Source organism: Hydra vulgaris, chromosome 12 (genome assembly GCF_038396675.1).
Source record: "Hydra vulgaris chromosome 12, alternate assembly HydraT2T_AEP".
NCBI lineage: Eukaryota > Metazoa > Cnidaria > Hydrozoa > Anthoathecata > Hydridae > Hydra > Hydra vulgaris.
Genome location: NC_088931.1, coordinates 52,270,868 through 52,283,706, shown reverse-complemented (window position 1 = coordinate 52,283,706; position 12,839 = coordinate 52,270,868). Strand labels below are relative to the sequence as shown.

General features: G+C 29.5%; 1 protein-coding gene across 1 annotated transcript in view; it reads left to right on the top strand.

The window, feature by feature from the left end:
• The first annotated feature begins 2,166 nt into the window (after window positions 1-2,166).
• LOC100207141 (probable sphingosine-1-phosphate phosphatase) overlaps window positions 2,167-12,839 on the top strand; it is a 51,322-nt gene continuing 40,649 nt past the window's right edge. Inside the window, exons 1-2 of the mRNA XM_065813652.1 lie at window positions 2,167-2,406; window positions 3,941-4,026. Of these exons, the coding sequence (XP_065669724.1) occupies window positions 2,169-2,406; window positions 3,941-4,026 (324 nt within the window). The 5' untranslated portion in view covers window positions 2,167-2,168. The remainder of the gene's footprint in view (window positions 2,407-3,940; window positions 4,027-12,839) is intronic.

The window sequence follows — 12,839 nt, the reverse complement described above, 5'->3', positions numbered from 1 at the left end:
ACCACTTTTCCAATAATTGTTGTTTATTGAAAATTAATTATACTTATTTATTGTTCTCATACTTTAAAGTTTCATATAATAAGTGAATCAATGCATACTTATACATTTTTAAGATTTTGAAATTTGAGTAAACATATATCGACTGAGGGTATATATACAAATAATGCCTGTAAGCATTTTATAGATTGGAAAACGTATTAAAAAAAAAAAAAAAGCCACTGAAACAATTAAAACGTTTAAATCTTTTAAAACTTTTTAAACTCGATGGAAACATTTTTAAACTTTTAAGTTTAAAAAGGTTTCATTTTCATTATTTTGCCGAGTAGTTGTTAAACTTTCAAAAGTGTTAAACTTTTAACTAAATAAAATGAACAAAAAATTTAGGATGTCGACTTGTTCAAAAAAACTTTGATCAAAATCTCACAATTTAATTACATATAATTTTTTTTGTAAAAGTAAAACTTTTTCAATACAAAAGTAAAATTTCCAATTTTTAACTTTTTTATTGAAAAAGTTTAAAAATAGAGTTAAAAAAATTCGAATTTTTTTTAAATAGTCAAAACTTTTGCAATAAATCATAGAAACTTTGATGATTAATATTTAAATTGCTCGTTAACTTTAAAACAAACGTGAAATTATTTTTCATTACATCCGCTGGCGGGAGGCAAATATTCCAGCTTTCGATTTGGCGGTCGCAGCCTGCTGGGAGGCAGAAGCCACTGGAGGCGTACTCCAAGTCATTTTGCTTCCAAAATTTATTCTGTATCTAGCAGGAATTTTTTCTTGTCGGTTGCTTATGAAATAAATTTTTTATTTCTAAAAAAAAAGTATAAAAAAATATTTCCAACAATACCAAATACGTTTCATTTAGTTTACTTTTCTAACAAAATATCAACTATAGAATAAGTAAGACTTTTGTTTAAAAAAAAAAAAAAAAAAAAACCTGGTTTGTTGCCCTAGTACCCTTGAGTATAACACTTTAATTATTAATTAAAATTGTTATCATTAATTAGAAATTAAATTCCTGTCAATGAATTTAAATTTCGTTTAAAATAGTTAAAAAATATTATAAAAATATATAACCAATCATTTTGGTGTATTTTTTTTTCAAATCACTGCAATTTTTTAATAACATTCACATTTAAAATTGGTTAAACCTATTTAAATTTGGTGTTTTCATGATGCCAGAAAATGTTATATCTAAACATCAAAATATATTCTTTTAAAATATAAAATACATTCTTTTTTAAAGAATATACTTTTTATTTAAAAAAGTATACATATAAAATATATATATTTTTTAAATTTCATATCACCATATTGAGACAAAGATTCTCTGACAAATATTTTCATAATGTTTATTCAATACTCAAAATCAAAATAATAAACATTTGTCGATTTCATTCTCTGTTTCATTCTACTCTGTTTTATTTCAGATTACTTTAAAAAATAAAAATACAAAATACATTTATATATAATTACTTTCGTAAGTAATTAAATTATTTAAAAACTTTTTTTTATAAACAATATTATTACATTTATTGTTTTAGATTCATTTTTCTTTTACTCAGAATAGTACGTCATTGATAAAAATATCCGACTAAAACATCAAAGAGAGATCTTTATAAATTTGCATTTATTAAACCTATTAAATAATTTAAACCTTTTGACTGATTTTCTCCAGTAAAGTCGTTTTACATTACATTACATACCACACCATACCATACCACACACACATACACACACACACACACACACACACACACACACACACACACACACACACACACACACACACACACACATACACACACATTTCTTTTATTTTGCGATATAGTTTCACACTGTATGAAAAAATTGATATTGCAATCAAATCCAATGCGTTAGATTTGTTTGCGTAATTATATCAATTTTTAACAAGTCGGCTTTTCCCCGTTATAATAAGGAAAAGACGACAAAGATATGCCCCCCTTTTTAAATACTATTTGGAATATTTATAATGCATAATTTTAATTATAGCTTTTATTTCATTCAAAAAAATTTAAGGTTTTAATGTAATTTGAAGTTACTTTATAAATATCACTTTTTAAAATATGACTATTCTTAAAATTTGACTTTTATTTGATTTGATATAAAAAAAGGAGAACTGGGCTCAATTAATGTTTTCAATGTACACATTTAAAAATATTTTTCCCGAATGCATTACTTTTTTAAATAGGGTACTTTTATGTCCTTCACTATATAATATTGACATAAAAAGAGGAATGGAGGTTCAGGACACTCAGGAGTGGGCTAATTATGACGAAGAAACAGAAAAAGAACTTATTCATCCAGAACAAATTATGAAAGGAGAATTAGGAAATAATTCCGATGATGAAGATATCGGATATGTTCAAGCCCCTATTGGTATAATATAGTTTATATAATTTATTTTTTTTATTTATTTATTCTAAGTTAAAAAATAATTCCATTAATCCAACGTTCTAAATAAACACAGAAGAATGCGTTGTTTTCTTGATTTGACTTCTCATAGTTTAATTTAAATTAATCGACATTTATCGTGTATACCATTCTTTTAAGAAAATTTATTATTATTATTGATCTTTTGCTGTTATTATTATTAACATTAATATTATTATTTTTATCATATTGTTATTGTTATTAACATTATTATAATTACAGTGTGTTAGTTAATACATTGTAATGGCTAGTTAGCCAATCCAATGGTATATAATAACAGGCTTTCTCAAAAAGAAGGATTTTTCTAAAATTAAGGATCTTTTTCTTAAATTTAAAAGACCTTTTTTTTGAACTAAAACTCCAGCCATGGCACTAGATTATTTTCAGAATTGTAAAAAATGGCCATAAAATTTATGTCTTGGTTAGCACCAAGTTTTAAATACAACCACCACCACTGATGATGATGATGATCATCATCATCATCATCATCATCATCATCATCATCATCATCATCATCATCATCTATTTAAAGTTTAATCCATTTAAAGTTAAATCCATTCAAGTGCGTTAGTCTTTAATTTATTCTAATCCACTTTATTTTACCCATTGTATATTTATTATATTGGGCCTTGAGCCTGTCAATAAATTTGATTGATTGATTATTAATTTTTACTATATTACTTTTTTTTTGAGAAGTTATTTTTGAGCTTGTATTTAGTTTTAGCTTTCATATTTTTCCTGCCAGAGGGGTATTTTTTTCTGATTTTCCATTATTTATTATCTATTAGTATTCTAAGTTTGGAGAATAAGCCCAATATTAAGAGTTTAGTGCTGAAGAACTCTGTGAATAAGGTTTGTTCTTACATTTGGTTTGTCTTTCAAACATAAGATTTTAAATGCAATGTTACTTTATCTTTTCATCTAAAAATTTTAGAAGCAGAGTAATTGTAGTTCTATTTTACTTAATTCAAATTGTTAATTTTTTCTAAGTAAATAACACAAACACGTAAACAAACATAGTTTTGGATTTCATAAATTTTTGAGGGATCTTAATTGTTTGTGAATCTTGTTGTAAAGTAGTAAAAAAGAACAATTAATAAAAAAAGTTAAAATATGTAAATTTAAATTAAATCAGGAAACGTTTTTTTAAAAACTTGCAACTTATGTTTGTATAGACATCTTGAAAAAGCTGTGTATACGCTAAGGTGGTCCATAATATTTAAAAAAATAGTTTAGAAATAGTTTTTGAATTTTGTTATTGGTTAAAAAGAACAGCTTTAATAAAATAATATCTAAAATAAATGAATATTGTTAACTAAATTTATAAATCCAATGTTATTATATAGAATACATTAATGGGCTGGATCCCTGATTTCTAAATAAAGAATTTTTGTTTTTGGACCATCTATTATATAAATGCATATCTTTTAAATAAATTATTATATTAAAGTTAAATAATAATCAGTTTTTGTTTGTATAGATGCTCTTGGCCCTCCTGGTAGATGGGTTCGTCATAAGTTGTTACAAAGCATTCTTTATGGAACACCAGTTTTACTTGCTATACAAGTAAGTATATTTGTATATTTGTTAAACCATGTATTTACATAGTTATTAAATTGTCTTTTTGATTTGCTGTTAATACTTAGTAAAAATGTTAGTAGTCAATATTTTGTTTGATTGCTTTTTGAGACTAAAGTCTAAATATCATAAACGCATAAGTAATCTTATGTCTTTGTGCTATTCAGTATAAGTATTATAAAAAAATCAGATTTTATAATAAATTAAATTAAATTATAATTTAAATTTGTGTATTTATTTCAAGTTTACTTCCAACAAGACTGTAAGTATCCACTGTTTAAAAGTTGCTAATAAAAAAGTGAAGAATAGAGTTTAAGAGCAAGATCGCAAATTGCAAGAAAGCAGATCACTTAAAAAACTGTAAATTGTATGAGTTCTAAAAATATGAGAGAGTTTCAAAGTGAAAATGTTTAAGTAGAAAGCTAGATGAACAATTGTGTTAATGTAGTATTTGTAGAATAAAATTGTAGAGATAAAAAGAGTTAAGTATTGAAGGATAATCTGAGATCACATACTGTAGTGGACTCAGTAAAAGTGTAGTCAGTCATTAATGTAACAACATCAACAGTATTGCAATCAAAAGTAATGGCTTTTTTTGTCAAAACTAAAGTATATAATTTTGTCATGAGTAATTAGAGATATTCCAGTTCATCTTTTCAATTTTAAGGCACTATTATGTTTTTAGGGATAACACTGATACAATGTCATTAGGGAGAGAGTTCCATTTATTTATTATTCTTAGAGAAAAAAAGTTCATACCTAGATTTAATCGTGAAGAATGTTTTTTAGTTTATATACATGACCACAAGTAATAAATAGGCTATCTATTTCAAATAGACTTTTATCACCGTTGTTATTTTTGCACCATTTATAAATATTAATTAGATTTGCACAAAGTAGCCTGTATTTTACAGTTGTCATATTTAACGCCAACAATCTTTATTCATATGGTAAGTCATATATTCCTTTGATTTGTTTCGAAGCTCTTCTTAACACATTTTCTATTTGCCATTTGTCTTTGAGAAGTCCAGGGTTACAAATTGATCCACAGTATTCTAGGTGAGGATCGACTAGAGTTTAAAATAGTTTTTTGAAGGATAATAAATCTGGATATGATGTAAATGTTCTTTTTATTATTCCCATTATTTGTGTTGTTTTGTTGACTTGAATGTTTGGAAAATAATAAGTTCGAATCTATGTGAACACCTAAATCTCGTTCACAATTTGTGGGTTTAATGTTTATAAAAAGTAACGGTGAAAGAACTAAGCATTGGGGAACTCCATTTTTAATGGGTACCTAGTTTGAGTAATTACCATTAACAACAACTCTTTGTCTACAGTTTTTCAAAAAGTTTTTAATCCAATATAGTATTGATCCATTTATACCATAAGCTATAAGTTTAGAAATTAAAAATTTATGTGGAACTTTGTCAAAGGCTTTTTCAAAATCAAGATAAATGTAGTTGATGGGAATATTATTATCAAGTGATGATGTTCAATAATTAATTACAGTTAAAAGGTTAGTTAAGCAGGAATGATCTAGAAAATCCATATTGGTGTGGACTTATTAAGTTATTGTTAATCAGGTGTGTCATAATATGAAATATAATTATAATTTTTTAAGATTTTTATTGAGGTACAAGCTATACTGATAGGTCTATAATTAAGTGCTTTTAATCTGTCTTCTTTTTTAAATATGGGTATAATTGTTGTGTCTTCCCATATTTGGGGTATTGATCCACTCTCAAGGACTTTGTTAAAAATAGTAGATAGATGTTTAGACATTTGAAAGCAAGTTTTCTTAAATATTATTGGGTGTAATTTGTCAGGGTCTAGTGATTTAGATGAGTTTAGACTTTTGAGATATGTTTCAATAATTTCTGGACTTAGATTAATATTGTTTGAAAGTGGATTTACATTTTTATGTTAGGTGAAATGGTGGTATTGCTGTTATTTTTTCATTTGAAAAAGTATTAGCAAAATAACTATTAAATAGATGAGTTTTATCTAGATCAGAAGTTGCTACAATATTATTGTATTGGATGTCAGAGAATATTTCTTTGTTTTTTCGTTTTGATTTGACATTCGAGTAAAATGCTTTTGAATTTTGGTCTATGTCTCTAACAAGTTTTTTTTCAAATTCAATAATTGCTTTTTTGCACGCTGCTTTTGTTTTGTTTCATGAAATGCGGTACTCATATGGGTCATTCCATGTCAAATCAACTAAAAAAAAAAAAAATTCGGCACCATACCATCTCAGATTTTGCTAATTTTTGGAATACAAGCTTGAATTAATGAAAAAAAACTTCACTCCAAATTTTAGTGTCTGACTCCTTACGGTTTCAGAGATACTGATACTTGGTCCCAGTCTCTTTTTTGACTTTTTTTTCAGCGCCATTTATTTTTTAGGCTCATTGCACGACACAATTAGCTTTAACTTATGAAATACTTGTTTAATAGTGGTAAAAATTTCTACCTAACTATTTTTGAGGGAGAGGAACTCAAAAATCATGGGTAAAATACACAAAAATTTAAGCTTCTATATGAAAATTCAATTTCAAAATGGTGTAACACTTTTCGCAAGTTTTTTGATGCCCCGTACAAAAAAATGTTTATCTCGAGATGCCTAAAAGATAAAATTCTGAAATTTTTTCCTAATGTTCTATATGTAACAAACTTCATAATACAAAAAAAACTGCAAGGGTTTTTTTTTTAAATCAGATTTATTCGCATTCAAAGTCTTATAATAATAAACCCAAAAAATTTCGAAATTACACTAAAACCATGAAAATAATTAAATTGCAATGAGAAAAATGAAACTAAAAGGCAATAAACATTGACAATCTTCGACATTTAATAAAAATTAAAAATCTTTGAAAGATAACAAATTAGTTCTCTGGTTTAAAGTTTGCCCAGCTATCTTCAATGCTCTGGTGATCTATTTCACTGATTTTGTATTGTCTTCCTGTAACAGTTGTTGGAATATTAATTATTAACAATAAGTTTGTCGATGGAACCCAGCAAATATCATCTCTAGAAGGCCAATAATATGACCTTGAAGGGTAACATGGATGCATGAATCTAACTAGAAAGTCTTTATTTTCAACATCAGTTTCCTCAACTAGTCCGATCCATGGATTGTTATCATATATCAAACATACAAACACGCCAATGCTTATATTAGACAAGAATTCTTTAATAATCTCATCAGTTTGAAAATTAAAAACAAATGCAAAGTTCACCAGACCTACTTGCTCTTTGTGAGACTAATTTGAGTTCGGCTGTCTCATCTTGTGATCTTAGTGTTGATGGTTATCTTCCTCTAATTCGCAAAGACTCCAATAGTCACATGCTTGGCCTGGGCATTTACATTCGTAAGAATTCACCCATTTGTCGTGAAACTAGGTTTGAATCCACAGACAATTCTTTTATGTGCTTTCGTTTAGCACCACTTCACTCTATTGCCTTTCTCTTTGTTTACTATCGCTCTCCTTCATCTCAAGACTGCACACTTTTTGATGTTATTTCTGATCATATTGACCAAGCCCTCTCTCTTTATCCATCAGCTAATATAGTTGTTGTTGGTGACTTTAATGCTCACCACTCTGAATGGCTTGGCTCAAGTATCAGTGATTCGGCAGGCATTAAAGCCCACAACTTTTGCCTTTCTCAATCCCTAACTCAAATAGTCAACTTTCCAACTCGCTTTCCAGACAACCCGAATCACTTACCTTCTCTACTCGACTTATGTCTTGTTTCTGATCCTAGTCAGTGCTCAGTTTCTCCACATTCACCCTTAGGTTCTTTTGATCACAGTTTGATCTCTCTAAAACTAATATCTCGTTCTTCTTCATCACCTGAATCCCCCTATTATCGTACCTCTTACAACTACAGTAAAGCTGACTGGGATTCTTTCCGTGATTTTCTTCGTGATGGCCCTTGAGTAGAAATCTTTCGTCTTCCTGTCAACAAATGTGCTTCTTACATAACTTCGTGGATTCAGGCTGGCATGGAATCTTTTATTCCCTCTCGACAATTCCAGGTTAAGCCTCACTCTCCTCCATGGTTTTCTTCACACTGTGCTGCTGCGATTGCCAATCGAAACCGTTACTTCCATATTTATCAGCAAAACAATTCTCCAGAAAACAGACGTCTGTTTATTACTGCTAGAAACAATTGTAAAAAGGTTTTGTCTAACGCCAAAACCCGCTATTCTCAGTTCATGAAATCTCGTATCTCATCTCAAAAATTAGGCTCTCGTGACTTCTGGAGAATCTTTAATAATATCAATAATAAGGGCAAATCTATAATTCCACCTCTCTTGTATGGTTTAGACTTTGTCACCTCACCTAAAGACAAAGCCGAATTGTTTGCTAAAAACTTTTCATCAATATCATCTCTTGATTCCACTAGTTGCGTTCTACCTGATATTGCCAACAAACAGGTTGATCCATTGCTTGACATTCATATCACTCCAGCATCTGTATCTAAAGTGATTTCCTGCCTAGACTCTTCTACAGCTTGTGGCCCGGACAACATACCTGTTATTGTCTCCGGAGCTGTCGTCTATACTCTCAAAACTATTCAATAAGTGCTTATCAGAGTCTTGCTTTCCAGCCTGCTGGAAAGCAGCATCTGTTATCCCTATCTTCAAAAATTCTGGAGAGCGATCCGATTTGTCTAACTACCGTCCCATAAGTCTTCTTCCTATCATAAGCAAGGTTTTTGAATCTTTAATTAACAAACACTTAATTTCTCATCTTGAATCTAATAACTTACTTCTGACCATCAATATGGATTTCGATCTTCTCGTTGTACAGCTGATTTGCTAACAGTATTAACTGACAGGTTTTATCGTGCATTAGATAAAGGTGGAGAGGTTAAGGCCATCGCTCTTGATATTTCAAAAGCTTTTGATAAAGTTTGGCATGCTGGTCTTCTCCATAAGCTTTCTTCTTATGGTGTATCCGGCAACATCTTTAAGATCATTGAATCCTTCCTTTCCAATCGTTGCATAAAAGTTGTCCTCGATGGACAACACTCTTCTTATTCTGTAACTTCAGGGGTTCCTCAAGGTTCTATCCTTGGCCCTATACTCTTTTTAATTTACATTAACGATCTTCCAGATATTGTCACATCTAAGGTGGCATTGTTTGCTGATGATACTACCATTTACTCTTGTCGTGATAAGAAACCAACACCATCTGATTGCTTGGAGGGGGCATTTGAGCTTGAAAAGGATCTCACTTCTGCTACAGCATGGGGCTCACAGTGGCTGGTGAACTTTAATTCAGATAAAACTCAATTTTTTTCAGCCAATGGTTATCGCAATAATTTAGATCTTCCTATATTTATGAACGGTAATGTACTCGATGAGTCACCTACTCTTCATCTTCTAGGATTAACTCTTACTTCCAATCTTTCTTGGAAACCATATATCAAATCAGTTGCAAAATTAGCATCTGCTAAGGTTGCATCTCTTTATCGAGCTCGTCACTTTCTTACTTCGGATTCTATTCTCTATCTCTATAATTCTCAAATCCGGCCTTGCATGGAATACTGTTGCCATATCTGGGGCGGATCTTCTAATGATGCCCTTTCTCTTTTAGACAAGTTGCAAAAACGCATTGTAAACATTGTTGGTCCTGCTCTTGCAGCCAACCTCCAACCATTATCACATCGTCGTAATGTTGCTTCTCTTTCTCTTTTTTACAAATACTATAACGGAGCTAGCGTCTCTTGTGCCATCTACTATAATTCATTCTCGTGTTACTCGTCATTCAATTAAGTGTCATCCTTTTTCTGTGACTGTTCCTAAGTGCTCCAAAAACGCTTATTTGTCTAGTTTTTTTCCTCGAACATCAGCTCTTTGGAATTCGCTTCCTTCATCTTGCTTTCCTGATTCATATAATTTGCAATCTTTTAAGTCGTCCGTCAATCGTTATCTTGCTCTACAATCTTCATCTTTTCTCTTTCAGTAACTTCCAACTTTAATTAGTGGCTGCTTGCAGCCTTGTTGGAAGCGAAGATGTTTAAAAAAAAAAAAAAAAAAAAAAAATGAATACTCCAATTGTTCAGAAACAACTTTAGTTCCAATTTTTGTGTTACTTATTGGAACAAAATTGTGATAGGTGCGAGTGCCTGGTAACGTTTTTGCAGTTGCATATCTTTGCTCCATTTCACTTCGAATTATTGTGTTTGACTCCTTAGATATGTAATAAAAATTAATTCCTATGATTTCATTTTGGCAAAAATTAAACATTGCAGATGCTGTAAGAATATGATTTGTTGTTGTTCGATGAAGGCTAGCAATTGAAGTTAGTCTTTTTACAGTCCCGCCAATACCATCACAGGGTGATTTACCGTGACTTGTTGCAAAGAAAGACCATGTACATTTCATAGCAAAATCTTGTTCATGGTGGCATATATTTATGAAGTTTTTGCAGTTTTTGTACTGGCCAGCACACCTATCTGAAAAGTAATGGACAGTTTCTATTTGATGAGAAATATTATTTTTAATATGTTCAATTGCTAGCTTCATCACATGATAAACCATATCTACACCATGCAGTAAATCATCTGAGATGAAACATAATGAATCACATTTGAGGACATTATTTTCTTTATGATAAATTACTGTTGGATGCAATGTTGCTTGAATTTTGTTCCAGTGAAAACTTTGTATTTCATCTTGTACAACAAACTCATAATTTTCTGAGAAATCTAAAAGGACAACAACCTCAGTACTACTTAACTCATTTTTTAACTTTCTTAAAGAAGCAGCTTTACTTTTTGCAATGTAAGAATGAACAGTAAGTTTTTGTAACATATTTTTCAAAATATTAATAAAGCTACTTGTCGTTTCTGTTAGACTTAATAGCTCAGATTGGTCTGTTGTTTTCCATTGTTTATAATCTATACAATAATCATCATCTTCATCAATATCATCTTGAGAGTATAACTCATTTTCAAGATAATGTACTAATGCAGAATCTTATGGGCACATAGGGCAACAATGTATCATGCAATTCTTGTTAGCCCTACTACAAACAAGCATATCAATAAGTTCGTGATAATCCTTTGATAATTCAACTGCACTAATCATTAACTTAACATTTTGATGGTAGGTGCACACACATACTGTACGCGTACCAGATGCTCCTACTGTAATGCACCATTTTGGACGATGTGAGCAAAAGTTAGAAAAACAAGTCTTTATATCTGGATAACAGGTTTTAAACTTTGCATATAGCTCTTTTAGATTTGAGAGAATCAAACGCTTTTGCATGTGAGATCATCAAGCTATACTAATAAAATCTTTTTTACCAGACATTAGTCTGCTATTTTTATCATTACAATAAAATTCAATAATTTTATCTACTGATTCTTGAGGTGTTTTCTTTCCTCTTTTTTTTTCAGGAAAAGATAAAATACCATTTTTCTGCAGCAATTTGCATGATATCTGCACCATGTAATTAGTAACATTCAATTCTTTTTCTATATCTTTGTGAGACCAAGAAATTGGAACCAGTGTTAGTAGTTGAATTTTCTGATTACGATTGGAAATTAACATTTTTTCTTTGATTTTTCTAATAAGTATATCTATGTCATTTGCTTTACCTTTGACTTCCTTAGATAATTTATTGAAGGAATCTTCTTGGCTTAACTCTTCAGGATCTATATTTAAAGTCCTTGCAATGCCTAACTTTACTGTTTTTTGAACATGTAACAATTTTTTTTTGCCAAGAGCAACTCTAGAGTGACTATTTACTGCATGCATTTTGAGAGGACTTATGTTCATAGTCGTCAAAGAAGAATTAAGATTTTTTTTTAACAACTCGTTTATATTAAGTTCATTATCTTCATCTTCATAAACCTGGCTACAAGTCGGTTCTCTTTGTCCATCATCCTTAAATGACATCAATTTAATCATACATGAGGGACATATCTTTTCTCCAGGAATAACATTAATACCAATATTTTTCAATTTCCCAGCAAGTTGCATATTAATTTCTTTACATCCTCCTAAAAACATGAGTGATAACTACTGCTTCAGTGAATATTTTGTAAAAATATATATAATTTATATAAAATTACAATAAAGTTTTCAAAAAGTTTCATGATTAAGTAATAATACCTTTTCTTCTTTTTCCTTTGTGTGAATTAAATGGATCACAACAAGTTATGTGGATTGCGGAATAACGTTTTAAATAAACATATTCATGGTGTAGGCAAACCGTTGCATTTTCATCAAATTGAATGCCAGAACGACTAATTATCAAGTCTTTTTCAACATCATTAAGACTTGAAACTTTCTTGATATCATGGGATTTTACATATGTTTGTTTGTTACAAATTTCTTTATTTGTTATTCCAATTGAACATATTTCTTTATCATTCATATTTTTTAGTTCTGTAAGAAACAATTTTAAAATAATTATTGTTTGAAGATTTGAAAATAGAAAATCCTTTAGCTATTAAACATAATGATCTTAGATGTGAAAATGCAAACAAGTTTATATGTTAGAACTGCACCTAAGATAGCAAGATTCTAAAAATCTTTTAAAAAAATGCAAAAAATAAATGCAAATAATTTTTTTGTATAAAATAACAACTTTTTCCTAATTTTTTTTATAAAACTTTGAATAGAAATAAATCTGATTTAAAAAAGAAAACCCCTGCAGTTTTTTTGTATTATGGAGTTTGTTACATATAGAACATTAGGAAAAAATTTCAGAATTTTATCTTTTAGGCATCTCAAGATAAACATTTTTTTGTACGGGGTATCAAAAATCTTACAA